The sequence below is a fragment of the Rhinatrema bivittatum genome, chromosome 1 (assembly GCF_901001135.1).
Source record: "Rhinatrema bivittatum chromosome 1, aRhiBiv1.1, whole genome shotgun sequence".
NCBI classification, from domain to species: Eukaryota; Metazoa; Chordata; class Amphibia; order Gymnophiona; family Rhinatrematidae; genus Rhinatrema; species Rhinatrema bivittatum.
In genome coordinates this window covers 331,377,241-331,399,635 of record NC_042615.1, presented here as the reverse complement: position 1 = coordinate 331,399,635, position 22,395 = coordinate 331,377,241, and the positions used below count along the sequence as shown (strand labels likewise).

The 22,395-nt window shown below is 41.9% G+C and overlaps 1 protein-coding gene across 1 annotated transcript in view; it reads right to left on the bottom strand.

Annotated features, from left to right (window-relative positions):
* PPM1K (protein phosphatase, Mg2+/Mn2+ dependent 1K) overlaps positions 1-22,395 on the bottom strand; it is a 74,582-nt gene that overhangs the window by 5,759 nt on the left and 46,428 nt on the right. The window contains exons 4-6 of the mRNA XM_029597950.1: positions 9,629-9,794; positions 8,158-8,302; positions 221-355 (exon numbers count right to left, since the gene is read on the bottom strand). Coding sequence (XP_029453810.1) covers positions 221-355; positions 8,158-8,302; positions 9,629-9,794 — 446 coding nt within the window. The remainder of the gene's footprint in view (positions 1-220; positions 356-8,157; positions 8,303-9,628; positions 9,795-22,395) is intronic.

Below are 22,395 nucleotides of genomic sequence, written 5' to 3'. Positions count from 1 at the left end.
CTGGACGAACCAAGCCGAAAATTTAGCCAAAGACCATGTGACTACCCAACACTATGTAGTGGTGACAAAGATGCCTCCCCCACCCTCTTCTTCATGGTCAGCGTTTCAGGTTCAGGAACATTCTACCAATCCACCATAGACACCATCACCATGTCCTTTGGGCAACCCTGCCAGAAGAACTGTAGTGCACAACAAATTAAACAAAATTCACAGCAGTTACCTGCTCAGTGAGGACTTGGGCTGCCTCATTCGGGTCATGACACTGGCTAATTATGTCACAGATTTCTTGGCTGTTGACAATGAAGTTGATGCCATCAGTGGTGAGAGCTAGGAAGGCATCATCTGCCAGATGGAGCTGCAATTTCAGACATGTAAACATATCACAACACTGCAAAAATCCCTCTAAACAAGGCAGTACTCTGTTGAAGACATTCTTTATTTTCAGCCACCACCTGTTTAAAATAAAGATCTTCAACTTCTACTAACTAGACTAGAGCAGCACTTCCCAACCTTTTCATGCTCAAGGCACACTTTCTTTAATAAAAATGTTGGGTGCCACACCAGCCTTCACAAAGCAGGCAATGCAGATATGGAGAGGACTCAAATGGCCAAAGAGCTAAGGAAGCATTGAAAACCCCACCAGCCTCTTTCAAATTTTAAAACAAAGGGAGAGAGGAGACAGACATACATGAACCAGTTCCCTCTATATACAAGAATAGGATAAGGAAGAAGTTGGTGTAGTATGGGCAGCTGGCTCAGTTATCTTGGCTGTGGCATGGGGCTAGCAGAGTTCCTTCACTGCTGCTATTCAAACACCAACAGTAAGTCACATGCAGTGCTCCGTTCAGCCTGAAAATAGGACAGAGGCTGGAAGGACTCCAAGGAAGAGAAGGAGGTGTTGTATGCTGCACAAAGCAGGACCAAGATATCCATGCCCTACATGCTAACATAACATAAGAAGTGCTATGCTAAGTCAGACCAAGGTCCATCAAGCCCAGCATCTTGTCTCAACACTGGCCAGTCCAGGTAACAAATACCTGGTAGAACCCCAATAGTTGATTTATCTATCATATCACTCCCAGGAACAAAACAGTGGCTTTCCCAAGTGTACCTGGCTAACAGTCTATGGACTTTTTCTCCAGAAACTTGTCCAATCCTCTTTTGAACCCCACTATGTTAGTTGTCTTAACCATGTCCTCTGGCAATATATTCTATAGTTGATTGTGTGCACAGTGAAAAAATATTTCCTATTATTTGTTTTAAATTTGCTGATTGAAAGTTTCACGGAGCGTCCTAGTGTTCTTTGAAAGAGTAAATAACCATTCCCTATTTACCCATTAGTTACCATATTCCAGGATTCATGCTGTAGCTAGGAAGAAGAGGTATGATTGGTTATACATGTTCTCAGAAAGGAGTTCCTACATGTTTAAAATCTATAACTGGTGACTCTTGATGCTGTGAGATGCTAAGAGCAGAGCCAATCTGAATCTGAGCAGTGGTGACTTTTCCATGGCACACCTGTATATGTATTGTTAGTAAGACCCAGGATGAGGGGGTAGGGAAGGTGGGTCATTATTAATTAAAACTCTGAAAACTATGAACCGTGTATTTGTTTATATCTCAAAGCCAGATAGCAGTACAAGGTAGGCACTAATAACATAAGATATGCCATACTGGGTCAAACCAAGGATCCATCAAGCCCAGTATCCTGCGTCCAAAAGTGGCCAAGCCAAGTTACAAGTACCCACAAAAATAAATCCCATGCTACTAATGCCGGCAACAAGCAGTGGCTATTCTCTCATTAATAGAAGTCTATGGACTTCTCCAGTAACTTAACCAAACCTTTAAGCCCAGCTGTACTAGCTGCCTTTTAACATCTTCCAGCAACAAATTCTAGATCTTAATTGTGCAGCGTGAAAGAATTTTCTCTGGTTTTAAAATGTGCTACTTGCTAACTTGATGAAGTGCCCTCTAGTCCTTGTTTTATCCAAAAGACTAAATAACCAATTCATTTACCTATTCAAGTCCTTTCATGATTTTGTAGACCTGTCATATCCCCTCTCAGCAGTCTCTTCTCCAAGCTGAACAGTCCTAACTTCTTTAGCCTTTCTTCATAAGAAAGCCATTCCATGCCCTTTATGATTTTGGTCGCCCTTCTCTGTACTTTTGCCAGTGCAACTATATCTTTTTTTCAGATGCGGAGACCAGAATTGCACACAGTATTCAAGGTGTAGTCTAACCATTGAGCGATAGAAGCATTATGACTGCGATGGCACACTGAGCAGACAATGTAAATGTAATATCAACTATGACACCCAGATCTTTTTCCTGAGTGGTAACTCCTAATATGAAACCTAACCATGTACATGCAGCATGGGTTATTTTTCCCTTTATGCATCACCTTGCACTTGTCCACATTATATTTCATCTGTCATACAGATGCCCAGTCTTCCAGCTTCGCAAGATCCTCCTGCAATTTATCAGGATGGATGAGTATATGAGTGTAAGCTTCCTTTAGATCTAGAGCGTATATCCACTCCCCTCTCTGGTTGAAGGGGAAGCTTTTTAAATCCAGGATGGGTCTCTGTACCTTGATTTCTTGGGGATAAGTAGCACGAGTAGAATTCTTGACCTTGGTGATGGGGAGGAATCTGTTCTATCGTCCACGGTTTCAGGAGAACTTCAGGTCGCAAGACCTCAGTAGCTCAAAAGGCACCCTCATGAGATGGGTCAAGACCACGTTGAGATTCCAAGAGGCCGCTGGGGTTTGTATCAGGGACTTAAGCTGCAGTAGACTCACATAGAAATGCCCTACAAGTGGATGGGAGGATATGGAGGCACCCTCTCCCCCCCCCCCCCCCCGATGATATGCTCTGATGTTACTAAGGTGAGCCCTCACAGAGGTGCAACAGGTAATCCAAAAGCTTTGGCATGGAACATGAGAATGGGTCCAACCCATTACCCTCACACCAAACAGAGAGCCTCTTCCACTTGAGACTGTAAGATCTCCTTGTGGAAGTCTTCCTGGACTCCACCAGGACTCGAGACACACCATCCGAAAGGCCTAGGAACCTTGGTCAACATCCATGCCGTGAGGGACAAGGCTTGGAGGTTGGGGTGGTGTAGTCTGCCCTGATCCTGCGTGATCAGGTCTGGAGCAGTCCCCAGCCAGATCTGAGGACATAAGGACAGGTCCTGCAGAAGCGGGAATCAAACTCGGCATGGCCAAAAAGGCACAATCAGGATCATGGTGCCTTGATCCTGTTGGAGTTTTTGGAGAGTCTTCGAGACCAATGGCAACGGAAGATAAGCGTACAGGAGGCAGATGCCCCAGTGACGCGAGAAGGCCTCTGACACTGACCCCTCGCCCGCTCGGACAAGGGAGCAAAACTGATCTACTGTCTTGTTGTCTGGGGAAACAAAAACAGATCTATGTCTGGGGTTCCCCAAAGGCAGAAGATGCGGTTCATAACCTCCTGTTTTAGGGACCTTTCATGGGGCCAGAAAGTCAGACAAATGAATTTGCCAGGATGTTGTCCGTCCCTGGGAAGTACATGGCCCAGAGAAAATTGCCCTGCGAGAGCACCCAGGACCAATCTGCACTGCTTCTTGGCAGAGGAAGAACAATCCCGTCCCCCCGCTTGTTCAAGTACCACATCGCCACTTGGTTCTGTGGTGAGCAGGAGCCGGTCAAAAGGGGCATGTGGCTGTCATGCCCTTAGCCTAGCCAGTGTTCGTTGGGGGTGTTGCCCTAGACGCCAGTGGGTAATACTTTCATGACCGTTAAAAACGGGCGTCCTGAGTACTGTCTGGGCAACTTCTTGCCAGAGGACTGAGGGTCTGAGGTGCTAGCCGATAGCTGTTGAAGGGTTTTGTGATAATCCTTCAGCTGCACTACTGCCTTCTTAAATTTTGTCCCCAGAGAGATTCTCCCCGGTACACGGTAGATCTGCTAGACGATCCTGTACTTTGGGTCGGAGGTCGGAAGCACGAAGCCAGGCCATGCGCTGAGCTCCAAAGACGGCCACCGCAACTCTTGTTGCGGTTTCAAACACATCATACGCAGAGAGGACTTAGTGTTTGTCAGATTAAATTTAAAAAGTTAAAAACTTTGTTATTCAAACAAGCTTATCCCGACTAGTCTTCCCTCCCCTCCTACCTTATCTACCTCACTCCCATGCAAAGTCCTAACACACAAAAAAGCCTGCCTATGTTCCTCTGTACTATGATCCTATATTATGTCTCATATAGACAATCCTATTTTCCTTATGTTAAGGATTCTTGTTATGTTCTCTTGTTGTTAACTTAAATTTTCTACGCTGCTCCTGTGTTCACCCCCTCCCAGTTCTTACTCCCTGTTAACATGTACTTTCAGATGTCATGTTCAAATGTGAACCGGTATGATGTCCCTACTAATATCGGTATATAAAAGCATTTAAATAAATAAATAAATATTCCAGGCTCTTTTGAATTCCCTTCTGGAAATTGTCCTGAAACTGTTGTGGGAGGTGTTCCACCATCTCCTGGACTTGTTTCCAGAGGTTTCTGGAGTGTTGGCTCATAACAGTGCTGATAACAGGCAATCTTGACTGCCAACATTGAGTCCTGGAAAACCAGAAAGCATCTAGGGCTCTGTGCTCCCAACCAGGAGGAGTCAAAGCATGAGTTCGCAGCTGCTTTGCCTTCTTTAAAGGCCAATTCTACCGCCATCGACTGATGTGGAAGTAGACTGTGTTCAAAACCTGTGGTGGGTTAGACCAGAATCACAGAGACAGCCTTCTGGTTCACAGGTGGGATGGAGATGGGATATTCCCAGAGTCTGACTAATAGCTCCTTGAGGATATTATGTACTGGCACAGCCACCACTTCCCTTAAGAGCGTCAACGAATTGCAGTACCTCTTAACATTTTGTGCCTAGGATCCAGCTTTTAACAGAGCAGGGTAGGCACTGACTCCGTCATGGCCTTTACAAATCCAGCAAAAGTCAAATCTTCTGGCGGGTACTTATGCCTCTCCTCCAGTGGAGAGGGTTCGAAGGGCAAGTCTTTGGAATCTTCTGTCGAGGAAATGGATGACTCTCCCTCCCAGGGTTCGTAGGGGGCATCTTCCAGAGACACTGGAGGTGGGGTTCCCCCCCAATATGGCTTTATGCCGAGACCCTGACAGTCTTGGGGTCATCGGAGGAACCAGGAGGCGCATAGGAACAGATAGCCCCCATAGGCACTGGGGGCATCGGCGGCTCTGATAGCATTGGGTCAGAAGGCCTCTTGAGGGTGAGCACAAGCTAGGGTGTCATGTGTAGTTGAGGTGCCATTAACCCCGATGGACCTTCCTCAGAGGATCACTCACTGGGATAGGCACCGGTGGCAGCAGCTTCAATGCACAACGAAAGAACTAGAGGCACTGGGGCTGGCTGTGTCAGTAAGACAGAGCAGCAGGTCCAACCGCTCCAGAAGCGCAAGCACAGATAGAGTCGGCTCCTGCAGTCCCAGCAGAACTGGAGGGCTCAATGCCCTGCAGATCCCAGCCAGCTGCACATGTTTCTCTAACTCCTCCTGAAAGGCTGCCGAGGACAAGACAGCTTGATGAGGTGGCGGCGGAATCAGATCGCCCCCAGAACCTGGGGGGGGAATTAACCCTTCACCGGTTATCAGTGGGGATTGCCAAGGTTCCTCGGGCTATTTGAAGAGTACAAATGTCCTCAGCCCGGGGCTTCAGAGAAGGTACTAGACATCCTCCTTGGCTCTCTGGAGATCAATGTTGAAAGCTCCAGAATGAACCACTGGAGACTGGTGTGTCATCGGTACCTGGAAGGCAGAGTTTACCTCCAGTACACAGCTTCTTTGGATAATATGAAAGTTCTTGCTTTTGTAGTTGTGCATCAAATGAAACAATGCTTCAGGGCCTTCATGGTTATGAGCATTTGGCTCCATGCTCAAATGCTCATAGCGTTTCTCTTAGCTCAAGTGAAATCCCTCTAATCCTGGGCCTGTCCTCTGACTGAGGAAATGAAAGTGTCAGTGAGGCTCCATGGTCCTCACATCAAGCTTTCAAACGCCAGCTTCAACGAGCTTGGCACTGAAAGTCAGCTTTCTTGCCAAAAGTCAAAATACTCTGGATGGCATCCTTGTACAAATGCCAGTCTGTCATTGTGATCTTTTCCCACATGCCTGCAGCAAGCCACATGATGGTTACTGATGACCATCTGCTTGCACTTGGGACAAAATGAGAAGCTGCCGGCCTGCTTTTGGGACATGGTGAGGAAAACTGAAAATTAAATCAAATGAGAAAGTTGCTCTAAAATTAGAAATCACCAAAGAGAAGAGAAAAAAATATTGGTACAGCAACTTGTTGGCAACTGGAAATAGAGGGTGAAGAAAAGTGAAAAAAATTCCAAAAATCTAATTTGAGAAAGATCTGGAGAGTGGAGGAGGGTAGGATGAAGTCTTAAGGGAAAGCAAAGAAAAAATGATTTCAGTAATTCTGTGTGCCACAGATGAAGATATGTTCAATGGTTTCTAAAGGGCAAAAGGAACAGTGGAGAACTGAGGGGGCAGTAGAAGCACAGGAGTTACTACATCTGGGCAGTGAAAAGTTTTTAGACATTTCCAGAAAGCTATGCAAGAATCCATTTGTTCCACACCACACAGTCACATGACCCTTTATTCATGAGAAAGGTGAACTACTCATCTTCAAACAATCTCTTTCACAGATATAATATTTACACAATGTAGAGTACTAGCAGTCAAACTGGTCCTGGAGAAAACTGGAATTTCTTTTTAGGTAGCAATACCTTTTCAAGGCTCAAGAAGATGTACATGAGCTTTCAAGACCTCTAAAGATAGTCATAAGAACATAAGAAATTGCCATGCTGGGTCAGACCAAGGGTCCATCAAACCCAGCATTGTGTTTCCAACAGAGGCCAAACCAGGCCACAAGAACCTGGCAATTACCCAAACACTAAGAAGATCCCATGCTACTGATGCAATTAATAGCAGTGGCTATTCCCTAAGTAAACTTGATTAATAGTCATTAATGGACTTCTCCTCCAAGAATTTATCCAAACCTTTTTTGAACCCAGCTACACTAACTGCACCAACCACATCCTCTGGCAACAAATTCCAGAGATTTACTGTGCGTTGAGTGAAAAATAATTTTCTCCGATTAGTCTTAAATGTGCCACATGCTAACTTCATGGAATGCCCCCTAGTCCTATTATTCAAAAGTGTAAATAACAGATTCACATCTACTCATTCAAGACCTCTCATGATCTTAAAGACCTCATCATATCCCCCTCAGCCGTCTCTTCTCCAAGCTGAACAGCCCTAACCTCTTCAGCCTTTCCTCATAGGGGAGCTGTTCCATCCCCTTTATCATTTTGGTTGCCCTTCTCTGTACCTTCTCCATCGCAACTATATCTTTTTTGAGATGTGGCCAACCATCAATTGATTGGAGGTTTGGGCAGTATCCAATTGCTGGTTTGGCCTATAAATTTTTATTTAGAGACATTTGATATTCTGCTTTTTTACCAAGAATGGCCTCAAGGCAGATTATGATGAATTTAAAAGCAGATAAATTGCAATTGAGAAGTTGTGTTCTAAATTTACAGTGGGCTAACACTGGGAAATCAAGTTCTTCACTGGATGTGAATGGTGTTGGAACAGGGGGAGAGCAGACTCGGCAGAAAAGACCTGCTTGAAAAGCGATAGCTGGTTTTTTTTTTCCTGAAAATAAAGTAGCAAGGCTCAAGTGTAGGGTTATTGGTACCTTTTTTCCAGATTTTCAGGGAATAACACTCAAAGCACAAGAGGGCTGAGAAGATACAAGCGATAATATGTTTGGTTTCTTTTGATTTAAAGAAATGTTGCAATTTTTTTCCTATGCATCCCTCAATTTCCTATTTACTGCAAATTTCATTTTTTTATTTTTTTTTTAGCAGGCAGATGGCACAATTGCTTTAATACTAAAGATGCATGCAGATGATTCTTTTCCAATGACGTAAATAGGCTCATCAATTTATCATAGCTTTATATTAGACCCATATACCATCTTTTACCTTTAGTTAGTCTGAAGTGAATCCACAACCATGGCTAGAATCACCCCCCAACCAATTGTGCAATTTTAAATACTCCCATTCATTAGTAAGAGTCTTCCTACCTTAACTCTTTTAGTTTCAGGCTCTGCTATCACACCAGTGCGTTTCAGATCCAAGTCTCCAATACTACGTGTCATGGCAAGTTTCCCATTTACATGGGGCTGTCCTAAACTGTTCCAAGCCACAAAGCCACCACACTTCTTTATCCTGTGCATAACACAAAGATTATATAAGCAACCTTAGCCATCTTCTAGACAGAATCGGGCACACTGACCTCATGCCCAGCATTAATGCCACACTCCCATCAGCTTCTTCCTGCTCTGTATGTAGGGACCTTTGTTTTCAGTTAATTATTTTATATTTCCTGGAAATTGTCCAGTATTTATGATAATGAACAAAATTATAGGAGAAAGTCAGGGGGAAAAAGTCAGTTGAAAAAAGTCCTTTGTTTGAGATTTTTTTTTTCCTTAGGCAGCACCAAAAGAAATTAGCATGCAAGTTCTGTAAATGCAACTCCTAGCCAGATTAGCCCCAGAGCACCTGTCACTCTGCTGTAGCCCCATTGGTAAAGTGGGGGGCAGCAGTGAGCACGGAACCATGAGCTGCTGCCTCAGGGCAGGACTAGATCAGCCTGGTACCTCCTTAAGGCAGTGCTCTGAGCAGGCAAGAGGCAAGCAAGGGCTTCTAAGGCTTCTGGGAAATTTGAAGTTTAGAGGTCCTGCTGTTTACTGTATGCTTTTGTTTTTATTTTGTGGTGTTTAAATGTCTGTCTTCACTTTTGGTTTGGTATATCATGTGTTACCTTCCTTTTAGGTTTGTCTTTTTTCAGCTGCTAAAATTTCAAAGCCATTTCCACGAGTAAAACACAGAGTTGCACCCATGGAAAATGACTCTGAAACTTGCTCAGCCTCAATGTGGGTAAAATTATGCATATTCTACAACGTGCATAATTTTACTCACATTCCCAGAGGGCAAGAGGGAGGCACCCCCACATGCAATTTTACATTTTCAAACTGTGTGCATTTTCCCCCACAGAAAAAGTATCTGCATAAAAAGCAAGCATAAATCTGTGGGTAATTTTTCCAGGGGGCAATATTCTAAACAAAACTAGCTACTTATGCTTTGCTTTAATTATTGGTGAAAACTCTGCTGGTAATTAAGTATTTGCAGACTTTGCACCAATGCAGGCAGTTTGATCATTGCTCCCTTAACGTCTATAGTCATAAAATGCAGAGGGGAACTGGGTATCACCACTTACTACTTTTCAATTTAATTAAGTGTCCAGAAAAATCCCAAATTTCGGGGTGGGAGTGGGGAAAGGGAATGGAAATAAGAGATTGAGGAAAAAACCCCCCACCTAGAATGCTTGATACTTAAAAGATTACAAAAAAAACCTTGCCTCTTAAAAAAGAACATTACTTCAGCAGTTTAACTCCTAAGTTAACATTTCTAAAACTAAATTTGTTATAGCCAGCCATGTGGTGAAACATTAATGAAAACCTACAAATGTAGGCAGCTGTACAATGAACATACCTGTCCTTCTCTTCTTTCCTTTCTGGAGTGTGGTCTATGGTCAGTTTCAGAGCTTTCCCTTTGCGACACAGAAGGGCGCGACTGTCCCCAACACTGGCCACCACCAGTTCAATCCCATCTCGCAGCAACCCCACTGTGGCTGTGGTCCCGGAATTCAGCAAGGATGCTACAAGTATCGCACGAGAAAAGGCAAAAGGGTTCAAATAGAGCCAGAACCCAAAGCAAAATACCTCAAAAAAAAAAAGCATAGGTACTTTAAATGTACTCTATAAAAGTCATTGTGTTAGGTTATTTTAAAAAAAGGCACATGCAGAATTTATACTATGAAGTGTGGTGAGTGCAACATGGCTCAATGCAGATAAGGCAAAAGGAAAAAAAACCCAAAGTGGTAGTGTTTGTTTAATTTTTAAACCATGTCAGAAAGATGATTTTGCATTCATCCTGCGAATCAAATCAGCAGGTACCTGAATTTAGGTAAAAGCATATCTGATTCCCAAGTACAGTTTTAGCCTCTGTCATTCTTTTAGTATGACAAGGATTAAGTGCTTTTTATTTTCTATTTTTAATGTCTTTTTTTGAACAGTTCAATTAAATAATACCACATGCTTTCAAAGCAGGGTGTTTTGAAAAAAAATGTATTGAGCCATATTTTTAATGTGAAAAAATTAACTACTATGAGAATTACAAAATAACAAAGATTACTATTGCATTTTCTTTAAAGCAGGTATTGTTGCCTTAACAACATTTCAAATTCACTATGGCAGCAACTCAGCCAAAATGTATACTGATTACGCTATGTTTTCCTGCACCAGGTATGTAGCACTGCTCAGCAGAGAATAAAAAAAAAAAAAAAAGTGTGCTTTTTTTTCCCCATATTCTTGGAACCAGCTCAGAACCCAGGTTCTCCATGCGGAAAACCTGGGTTCAGTTCAAGGGCCTGGGATGCTGTGGCGGTAACATTCATAGCTCTGGGAAAGGGAAACACCACTCAATAGCAACAATTAACTGCCAGATTTAGATTACAGATATAGCGGGATCCAAAAGGAGCCACATCTATGGCCTCTGGCTGAGGACATCATCGTAATGGCTGGAGAATTCTAGAATAGGGCAAAATCAAAGTATTTGCAAACAAAAGCTCATGGTACTATAGCTTAACACAGTCTGGTGCCAACTGAACTGAAAGCCAAAAAGGAGTCTGAGGATAAACACTGTGGATCCATAAAGTCTAGAGGATGTGAATGAAGAGAGGGTGGTTTTCAGGAATGACGGCTACTACCTGGAGATAATACCCTTATTCAATAAACATACACAAGGTAATGAGACTCCAACATTGCTCTATGCTTCAATGGCAAGAGGAAATGTGGAAAAAAGGATTTGCATTTACAAAAAAGTGGGGAGTAGCTTGCTTGTTACGGCAGTTACTACCCCAAACCAAATAAGCCTGATAGTTCACTTTCAATGCATATCCAGCGTAGCTCTCTGCTTCAACGGCGGGGGGATGAAGAAAAGTGGATTTATATTCAGACAACAACCAACAAGGACTGAATTGCACAGGCTGGGTAAACAAATAAGCATGGGAGTAGCTTGCTTATTGAGGCAGTTACTACCCCTAACCAATTAAGCTAGATACTTCACTTAGATGCAGTTCCAGCACTGCTCTCTACATTAATGGCGGGGGTGGAAGAGAATTGGAACCAAAAGGTTACAAAGGGCCAAGAGTAACAGATAAGTATGAGAAAAAAAAACTAGTGTGAAAGCTTGCTGGGCAGACTGGATGGGCCGTTTGGTCTTCTTCTGCAGTCATTTCTATGAGGAAACTGCCCAGTCAAAAATACTACTAATGTCAATGAAGTTCTGGTATCATGCTACCCATATATTCTAGACCCAAGTCTCAGTACTGTTGAGCAGTACATGCTCACTGGCCTCTTTGGAGAGTATAGGGCCAGGGCAGATGGGTCTTTTAAAAACAGACTTTCTGCTACAAACTGAAGTACTATAACTAAGTCCACCTCAACACAATTGAGCCCACCATAGCTAAATTTCCCTCCAGTAAGATCAAGACCTTTGGGCTTTGCATTTGACTTGCATCCATATTCAATAAGCCGTTAAGCAGTTAAAATTATCTGGAAAAGTATCTTTCAGACAACTTTACCTGGACATTCAACTGAACTTAACCAGACTAAGTTTCCTATTGCCTATTTGAATATAATTATCCAGACAATTTTAGGCCTGCTATTTATACAGATCAATTTGCCCACATAGATTTAGCATAATAGCACTCAATGTGGCACTATTCAGCTACAATATTTGTCTGCCTTTGTCATGTCTCCAGCCCACCCCTTTTTTCACTGTCTGCACACAAAGTTTGTGTAGGCAAAAGTTAGCCAGAGGGGATATACTTTTAAATGAGAAATTACTACTTACCTGATAATTTCTTTTTCTCTAGTGAAGACAGGTTAATCCACAACCAGTGGGTTAAGCACCTCTACCAGCAGATGGAGACTGAGCAAAGCTGACAGTATATATATCCCTGCTCTGATATCTGCTTGCCAGTATTTTTTGTAAAAGCCAACTGTGGACAAACTAACAATAATTGATATCAACCATTAACAGATAACCACTCAAGCACTCAGTCAACAGGAAACAATGAGCTCTGACAGGGTGTAACATCACTAATCTAGGGACAACCTGACAGCCACTCAGGACAAAAAAAACAAACCTCAAACTGGCAGCCAAGGGCAGGAAGGTGGATTAGCCTGTCTTCACTAGAGAAAAGGAAATCAAGTAAGTAGTAAATTTCTCAGCATTCAGACAGGGTAATCCACGACCAGTGGGATACACCCAAGCTACTCCCAAAGAGGGCAGACCACCACCACATGCACGAAGGCTGCGTCCTCCTAGGCCTACAGAACCAAATGGTAAAAAGTATGCAAGGAGGACCATGTTGCCTTTTGGCAAGTTTCAACAGGAAACAACTGAAACTCCGCCCTTGACACTGCCTGAGCCCTAATCTGTTTAGATAACAGCTGCTCAGCATCCACATATGCAGCTGTGATAACCTCCTTAATCCAGTGGGCTATTGTAGCCCATGACACCGGCTCACAAACAGTCTTCAGTCTTCCTAAGAGGCCTAGAAACCCCCAAATACCTCAAGAGATTTCGCTTGACATCCAAGGTCAACAGGCATGGACATTGTTTAAAAATATAATCCTAGAGGCGCAGTCCATATGCATTCCGCGCATTAAGAAAGGCAAAATGATTACAGTCATGGTTAAAAGGTGAGGTGAAAGAGGCTATTTTAGCCAAAAAACATCCTTCAAAAATTGGAAGAAGGATCCATCTGAAGAAAGTAGGATAAAACATAAGCATTGTCAAGCTAAGTGTAAAACATTGATAAGACAGGCGAAGAGAGAATTTGAAATGAAATTGGCCATAGAAGCAAAAAAACTCATAATAAAAACTTTTTAAAACATATCCAAAGCAAGAAACCTGTGAGGGAGTCGGTTGGACCATTAGATGACAGAGGGGTTAAAGGGGCTCTTAGGGAAGATAAGGCCATTGCAGAAAGACTAAATGAATTCTTTGCCTCCATGTTTACTAATGAGGATGTTTGGGAGATACCAGTTCCGGAGATGGTTTTCAGGGGTGATGAGTCAGATGAACTGAATGAAATCACTGTGAACCTGGAAGATGTAGGAGGCCAGATTGACAAACTAAAGAGTAGCAAATCACCTGGACCGGATGGTATGCATCCTAGGGTTCTGAAAGAACTCAAAAATGAAATTTCTGATCTATTAGTTAAAATTTGTAACCTATCATTAAAATCATCCATTGTATCTGAAGACTGGAGGGTGGCCAATGTAACCCCAATATTTAAAAAAGGCTCCAGGGGCGATCCGGGTAACTATAGACCAGTGAGCCTGACTTCAGTGCCGGGAAAAAGAGTGAAAACTATTCTCAATATCAAAATCGTAGAGCATATAGAAAGACATGATTTAATGGAACATAGTCAACATGGATTTACCCAAGGGAAGTCTTGCCTAACAAATCTGCTTCATTTTTTTGAAGGGGTTAATAAACATGTGGATAAAGGTGAACCAGTAGATGTAGTGTATTTGGATTTCCAGTAGGCGTTTGACAAAGTCCCTCATGAGAGGCTTCTATGAAAACTAAAAAGTCATGGGATAGGAGTTTATGTCCTTTCGTGGATTACAAGCTGGTTAAAAGACAGGAAACAGAGAGTAGGATTAAATGGTCAATTTTCTCAGTGGAAAAGGGTAAACAGTGGAGTGCCTCAGGGATCTGTACTTGGACCGGTGCTTTTCAATATATATATAAATGATCTGGAAAAGAAGACGACGAGTGAGGTTATAAAATTTGTGGATGATACAAAATTATTCAGAGTAGTTAAATCACAAGCAGACTGTGATACATTACAAGAGGACCTTGCAAGACTTGAAGATTGGGCATCCAAATGGCAGATGAAATTTAATGTGGACAAGTGCAAGGCATTGCATATAGGGAAAAATAACCATTGCTGTAGTTACACGATGTTAGGTTCCATATTAGGAGCTACCATCCAGGAAAAAGATCTAGGCATCATAGTGGATAATACTTTAACATCGTTGGCTCAGTGTGCTGCAGCAGTCAAAAAAGCAAATAGAATGTTAGGAATTATTAGGAAGGGAATGGTTAATAGAACGGAAAATGTCATAATGCCTCTATATCGCTCCATGGTGAGACCACACCTTGAATACTGTGTACAATTCTGGTCGCCGCATCTCAAAAAAGATATAGTTGCGATGGAGAAGGTACAGAGAAGGGCAACCAAAATGATAAAGGGGATGGAACAGCTTCCCTATGAGGAAAGGCTGAAGAGGTTAGGGCTGTTCAGCTTGGAGAAGAGACGGCTGAGGGGGGATATGATAGAGGTCTTTAAGATCATGAGATGTCTTGAACGAGTAGATGTGATTCGGTTATTTTCACTTTCGAATAATAGAAGGACTAGGGGGAATTCCATGAAGTTAGCAAGTAGCACATTTAAGACTAATCGGAGAAAATTCTCTCTCACTCAACGCACAATAAAGCTCTGGAATATGTTGCCAGAGGATGTGCTTAGTGCAGTTAGTGTAGCTGGGTTCAAAAAAGGTTTGGATAAGTTCTTGGAGGAGAAGTCCATTAATGACTATTAATCAATTTTACTTAGGGAATAGCTACTGCTATTAATTGCATCAGTAGCAATCAGTCTTCATCAAATGACTTATGAGGAGAGATTGAAGAATCTAAATATGTACACCCTGGAGGAAAGGAGGAGCAGAGGTGATACGATACAGACTTTCAGATACTTGAAAGGTTTTAATGATCCAAAGACAACGACAAACCTTTTCCGTAGGAAAAAAAATCAGCAGAACCAGGGGTCACAATTTGAAGTTCCAGGGAGGAAGATTCAGAACCAATGTCAGGAAGTATTTCTTCACGGAGAGGGTGGTGGATGCCTGGAATGCCCTTCCGAAGGAAGTGGTGAAGACCAGAACTGTGAAGGACTTCAAAGGGGCGTGGGATAAACACTGTGGATCCATAAAGTCAAGAGGCCGTCAATGAAGAGTGGGTGGCTCGCCAGAATGACGGCTACTGTCTGGAGATAATACCCTTATTCAATAAACATACACATGGTTACTGTGACTCCAACATCGCTCTAAGCTTCAACAGCAAGAGGAAATGTGGAAAAAAGGATTTGCACTCACAAAGCGGGGAGTAGCTGGCTTGTTACGGCAGTTACTACCCCAAACCAAATAAGCCTGATACTTCACTTTCAATGCATATCCAGCATAGCTCTCTGCTTCAACGGCAGGGGAGAAGAAAAACTGATACTTCACGCATATCCAGCATAGCTCTCTGCTTCAACGGCAGGGGAGAAGAAAAACTAATACTTCACGCATATCCAGCATAGCTCTCTGCTTCAACGGCAGGGGAGAAGAAAAACTGATACTTCACGCATATCCAGCATAGCTCTCTGCTTCAACGGCAGGGGAGAAGAAAAACAATCAATAAGGGCTGAATAACATAGTCTGGGTAAAACAAATAAGCATGGGTGTAGCTTGCTTATTGGGGCGGTTACTACCCCTACTACCCCTAACTAATCAAGCTTGATATTTCACTTCACTGCTCTCTACATTAATGGTGGGGGTGGAAGGGAAATAGAACCAAAGAACTAAGAGAAACAGATAAGTATGAGAAAAAAATGTGTGAAGCTTGCTGGGCAGACTGGATGGGCCGTTTGGTCTTCTTCTGCCGTCATTTCTATATCTATAAGTAGCATGGGATCTTCTTAGTGTTTGGGTAATTGCCAGGTTCTTGTGGCCTGGTTTTGGCCTCTGTTGGAAACAGGGCTTGATGGACCCCTTGGCCTGACCCAGCATGGCAATTTCTCATGTTCTTATGGTCCACAACAGACATTCATCCACATCTCGCTTTGTCCAGTGACAGCAGGGAAAATAGATTGATTCAAGTAAAAATCCGAAACCACGTTTGGCAAAAAAAAGATGGCACAATTCACAGCTGGACTGTCCCTGGAGTCACTCACAGGAATGATTCCTGGCAAGAAAGCCTACAAATTTGAATACTCTACGCGCAGAACAAATTGCCATAAGAAAAACAGTCTTCAAGGTAAATAACTTCAAGGAGAATGGTGAAAAAAAAGTGAGACCTGTCAGAAAATCCAGAACCAGATTAAGCCTCCACAAAGGCTTAATCTGGTTCTGGAAGGACGAAGATGCTTCAACTTCAAGAAGCAGGCCACATCCGGATGGGCCGACAAAGCTCCACTTTTCACCTGACCCCGGAAATAGGCAATAGTCTCCACCTGAAATCTTCAAGGATTTAAAAGGGCCAAGCTCTTAATCAACCCATTCCTGCAAGAAGTCCAAAATGAGCGCAACCTTAATCGAATGACGATGAACCCCTCGTTCTTTAAACCAAGCCTTGAACACTTGCCAAATCTAAAAATAAGCTAATGAGATGAAGAACTTAGAGCTTGAAACAAGGTGGAAATCACAGCAATGGAATATCCACTCTTCAGCAATTAAGCCCTTTCAAGGGCCATTCCGTAAAACAAAATAGAATCTGATCCTTGTGAAGAATAGGCCCCTGTCGTAACAGATCTCTTTGGACTAGTAACCAGAGAGGAGAGCCTTACAAGAGAGTCTCCACAGATCTGCAAACCATAGCCTTCTTGGCAAGTCGGGAGCCACCAGAAGTACCATCTCCGTGTGACTTTCGATCCTACGAACCAACCTGCCCAACAATGGCCACAAGGGGAAGGCATACAAGAAGCTTGCCCTACAGTCACTCCTGCACTGGATTATAGATGCCCAGAGACTTTTGATCTCACCTGCAACTGAAGAAACTAGGAACCTTCACATTGTGTGATGTTGCTAGCAAGTCTAGAGACAGTAGGCCCCAGCAGCCCACTATGAGCTGGAATGCTTCAATTTCCTTTCTCCTGGATCCAGAATCCGTCTGCTGAGAAAAAAAAAAATAATTAAAAAAAAAATAGACTGCTCTCACATTGTCTTCTCCCACAATGTGGGAGGCAGAGATCTCCTGGAGATGTACCTCTGCCCATACCATGAGCTGGTCTATTTCCTGCAACACTTGTTGACTCTTGGTACCTCCCTGGCAAATGATGTAAGCTTCTTCTCTTTTGAGTTAACTTGGATACATCAGGAAATACTTAGACATTTGAATGAAAGGCTCTAAATGATGTTTAAAGTACCAGCGTAATACCCAGTCCAGATTAGGCTCCAAATCAAGTGTTACTAACATAGTAGCTGATTCAATTAAACCAGTATCTGATGTTTCCAATAGTTGAGATATGTTCAAATTAGAAGGGACCAAAAAGGGTCCATACTCTAATCTCACTGGAACAACTTGTCCTCTTTTTGTAGAAGGCAGATGATAGGACTTTGAGATGAGCAGTAGTGCTTGCTCAGGTACTTTCAAGATCTCAGTGAAATATTTCTTAAAATATTCTTAGCTGTATATTGTGGAAGTTTTAGAAAATTAATCAATTTCAAATTTTTTTCCTCAAATGATATTTTCCACTTTATAAAGCAAACTGGGTATTTTTTAATCCCTAAATCTCCAATTTAGTTGTGTCCAAAGTTTGCAACACAGAAGAACTAGAAACTTCCAAACAAGTCAAGTTCACGCCTTTATCCACAATCAGCTTTAACTGGGAAGTAACCGAAGTCCCAAGGGCTTCTATTGCATCCCATATGGTATCTAGCATTATTACCTTAGGGCTTACCAGCGTAAATTGAATTTTAGGTGATTCCTCATATGGTGAGTAAGTCCCTTCCCTTCGAGGCTGGAAAGAGTCCTCTGTTGGAGAGTCAACCAACAAAAATGCCAGTTCTTTGCCAGGCTCTGCAGCTGCTTCGCCAGCAAACTGTACCTACAGCAGGTCGCAGAGCGAGTGCCGATCATGTTATCAGCACATCCAGGTCTCTAGCTGCGGCAGGGTTTACAGGAGGCATCCTTGCTATCGGGAAAAACATGGAGGACATGCCTAGCGGGAAGGCTCGCATGTCTTCTCCGACCTCCCCCGATAATCCTCCTCTAATAATGTGATTATCCATCAGACCTTGACCCGGGGCAAACCCTTTCCCTGGTCCGTGGCTTCCGCCCAGAATGCGACATGAGAAAACAGGAAAGTTACCAAGATAAGAGAATGACATTCACGCTGCTACAATGCAGTCGCCATCTTTTTTTTTTTTTTTAAACAAAACAAAAAAAAAAAAAGCCAAGCAATCCCTAGTAGAGAGATGCATGTCCACCATCTGCTAGAGACTGAATACTGGTGTATACACACACAGTGATATCAGCTTTGCTCCATTCTCCATCTGCTGGTAGAGGTGCATAACCACTGGTCATGGATTAACCTGTCTGAATGCTGAGAAAGATTTATGCATTGAAAAAGCAGACTTTACCCACATAAATCTTCTGAATAGGAGATTCTCAGTTCACATACACACACAGTCAGTGCTTCCAAGGCTCAGAGTGGGTTCCTTTTGGAGCACAACATTTAAGTAAGAGAGTACTGATGGTTTTGCAATGCAGCCAATTGGCTAGCAAATTGGCTCAAGAAAGAATGTTCTAAGCTTTGTATTCTAGTTTCCTGTGCAAAGACAAGAGGGTAATTAAAGCAAATAAATACTGACGTCTTCTCTGTGAGCTTAAGTCACAGCAGTCAAACAAGAAGAGCCAAAAGTTCTCATCTTTACAGCAAGAAACTTGAAGCCATTAATAAAACTATTGCTTTTCTACATTAAAATATTGAAAGCCCTATCACATGAAAACATTTTTTAACTAAAACAAAAGCTTATACCAACTTTATAATATGCCAAGAAATGCTTAACATCAAAATTTATTATTTAGGATACTGTTAAAGGCTACTAACAAAACAATACCTGCTTTAAACAGAATGCTATTTGAACTTCTAGCCAAACGTACTTTGTGCCAATTAAGTAAACAGAAATTTGCTGGCATCTCATGTTGTATTTCTTAATTTTGAACGGAAGGGCCATCTCCTTGCTACATAAGGGACAGTTACTCTAGCATCCAGAAAGTTAAATGTATGTCCTCAGTGCAGTGCAGACTGAAAACAAGGCTAAATGTGTGTGTAAATCAAGATAGAGAAGATCACCTTGCTTCTTAAACAGCCAGTCATCCACAGGCTGGATAAAAACCCTCTTGAACAGTACAGTCATCCACATATTCTGTTTAACTTTATAGTCTCTCTCTTCCTCAGAGATCCTGTTTTCTCTTGAATTCTGATACAGTTCTTGACTCCATTACTTCCAGAGTTGCTTACCTGTAACAGGTATTCTGAGGCAGCAGGATGTCAGATCTCACACAATGGAGCCTAGCAGGTTCACATGGGGGTTCCTTCAGTCTTGTATTTAAGCATTAAAAAAAAACCCCAAACAACTCCAAGGAGAGATGGATGTTTGAGGACTGACATTGTGCTATCTTTGGAGAGCACTTATTACAGATAAGCAACTCTGCTTTCTCCAAGGACAAGTAGGATGGCAGCCCTCACACATGTGGAGGAGTAGCCTAGTGGTTAGAGCAGTGGGCTATGAACCGGGAGACCAGGGTTCAAGTCCCACTGTTGCTCTTTGTGTAAGTCACTTTACCCTCCAGGTATGAATTTAGATTGTAAGTCCTCTGGGGATAGGGAAGTACCTACAGTACCTGAAAGTAATCTGCTTTGAAGTGCTAAGATTTAAAAAAAAAAAAAAATAATAAGTGGGGAATCCCTAGCTATAGGATGCCCATAATGAAAAAAGGGGAGGACAATGGGCACAATAAAATGTTTGGCTTTTTTTTGCTAGCAACAAACCTTTTTTCTACATATACACACCTTATTTAAGAGGAACAGCATTGAACAAAAACAGGCACTAGGAGGGAATAGAATTGAGTTCTACACCTCAGACAGATTGGCCAAACCTGTCCAAACAGTAAGGAGGTGTGAATGTGCAAAGATATCTGAGTTATTTTCTACATAGACTGATTGCAAGTGAGCCACCAACATTGTCATGGGTTGGACAGAGTGCTCACTAAATTTAGCATTGCTTGGGTAATGCTAGCCAATTAGATATAGTTTGTTTGGCAACAGCAATATCCAGTTGAGTGGATTTTCTATGGACTTCAGACTGCTCGAGGTAGAAGGCCAAGGATATTTTGCAGTTGAAACCGTATAATGCTTGTTCACCTTGGAGGACATGTGGCTTGGGAAAAATGTTGGAAGGACAATTGACTGGTTAAATGTATTTATTTTATTTTTTTTAATTTAAAACAATCATATTGAAATCTAGCATAAAGATGGATAAGCTACTAGAACCTGAGCTCACCGATTCTGTGCTAAAAACAGCCTTCCAGGTCAGGTGTGTGTGGCATGAGAAAGGATCTAGAGTCATCTGCTCACACCACACAGCAAACCTTCACTTAAATCCATAGGATTTTCTAGTGGAAATCTCTTGGAGCTAAAAGAATTCAGGACACATTATCAGATAACTCTGATTGCAAAGTCTGATTGCAAAGTCTACCTCACAACATCCAAGTGGTAAATGAGACTTGACGCTGAAATTGTACAACCTGCCCTGATCATGAGGGATGAGGTTGGGTGAAACATGCAGCCTGATTGGTTCTCTGATGGATATCTCCAAGGAGTAGAAACCAGATCTGTTTTTATAAAAAAAAACCCAAAAAAAACCAACCTATGAATATCTTACCACCACTGTTTCTGAGCTTCAATGTTTTTGCAACCAATAGAATTGGGAGGAGGATATAGGTACAGACGTCCTCTGCCCCAATCCAGGTCAAAGGTGTTCAAAGCTAGTTTGCCATGTGCTCTCTTTCTGGAACAGAAGGTGGGGGACAGTATGTAAATCCATGGCTATAGCGCTAAACTATCAAAAGGGAAACTTTGAGAAAATGAGAAAAATTAGGAAAAAAGTTGAAATGAGCAGCTACAAAAGGTAAAAAGAATGCAACAGGTGTGGACATTGTTAAAAAATACCATACTAGAAGCACAGACCAGATGTATTCTATGCATTAAGAAAGGTAAAAGGAAGGCAAAACGATTATCGGCATGGTTACAAAGTGAGGTGAAAGAGGCTATTTTAGCCAAAAGATCTTCATTCAAAAATTGGACGAAGGATGCTTCAAAAGAAAATAGGATAAAGCATAAGCATTGGCTAGGTAAATGTAAGACATTGATAAGACAGGCTAAGAGAAAATTAGAAAATAAGATGGCCATTGAGGCAAAAACTCAAATTTTTTAAAAATATATCCATTTTTCCAGATCTAGCACCTGTTACACGTAATAAGAGACGAGAATTCTTAGCCTTTAGGCAAAGAGTTATTTCTTTGGGTTTCTCGTTTCTTCTTAGATATCCATGTCGATGTATTATGAAGAGAGGAAATGAGTCTTTTAGTTTTACCCAGTTAGACCAATTGCGTCATTTCGTAGAAACACGAGAACCAGTAACCTCATCCCCATTATCTCACAATGTGTAAGGCATAATTATTAATCAGCAGTGGTATTGTGCTAAAAGTTTAATCAAATGGTAACAATTCCTAACTATTCTCCAGTATCTAAGTGAAGCCTCAGTTATATTATTATTTTTCCAGAAAGATATTATTACAAATTGATTACCTAAAGTATTTCAACTATTTATGTTTAATAGTTTGATTGTGATGATTTTTTTTCTTTTTAGTTGAAATACATTGTTACATTTCAATGGATTTAATTGAATGTATGTAGTTACATATTTGTAAATTGAAAAATTATAAAGAATTAAAAAAAAATAAATAAATAAAAAAAAATAATATATATATATATATATATATCTCCAAAGCAGAAAGCCTGCAAGGGAGTCTGTTGGACCATTGGATGATCAAGGGATTAAAGGGGCACTTAGAGAAGATAAGGCCATTGCGGAAAGATTAAACAATTTCTTTGCTTCTGTGTTTACTGAAGATGATGTTGGAGAGATACCCATTCCAGAGAAGGTTTAAATGGGTGAGGATTCTGATCAACTGAACTAAATGACGGTGAACCTGGAAGATGTGGTAGGCCCGATTGACAAACTAAAGAGTAGCAAATCACCTGGACCAGAGGGTATAGCTCCAGGGTTCTGTAAGAAGTAAAAAGTGAAATTTCAGAACTATTAAAGTTTATAACCTATCATTAAAATCAT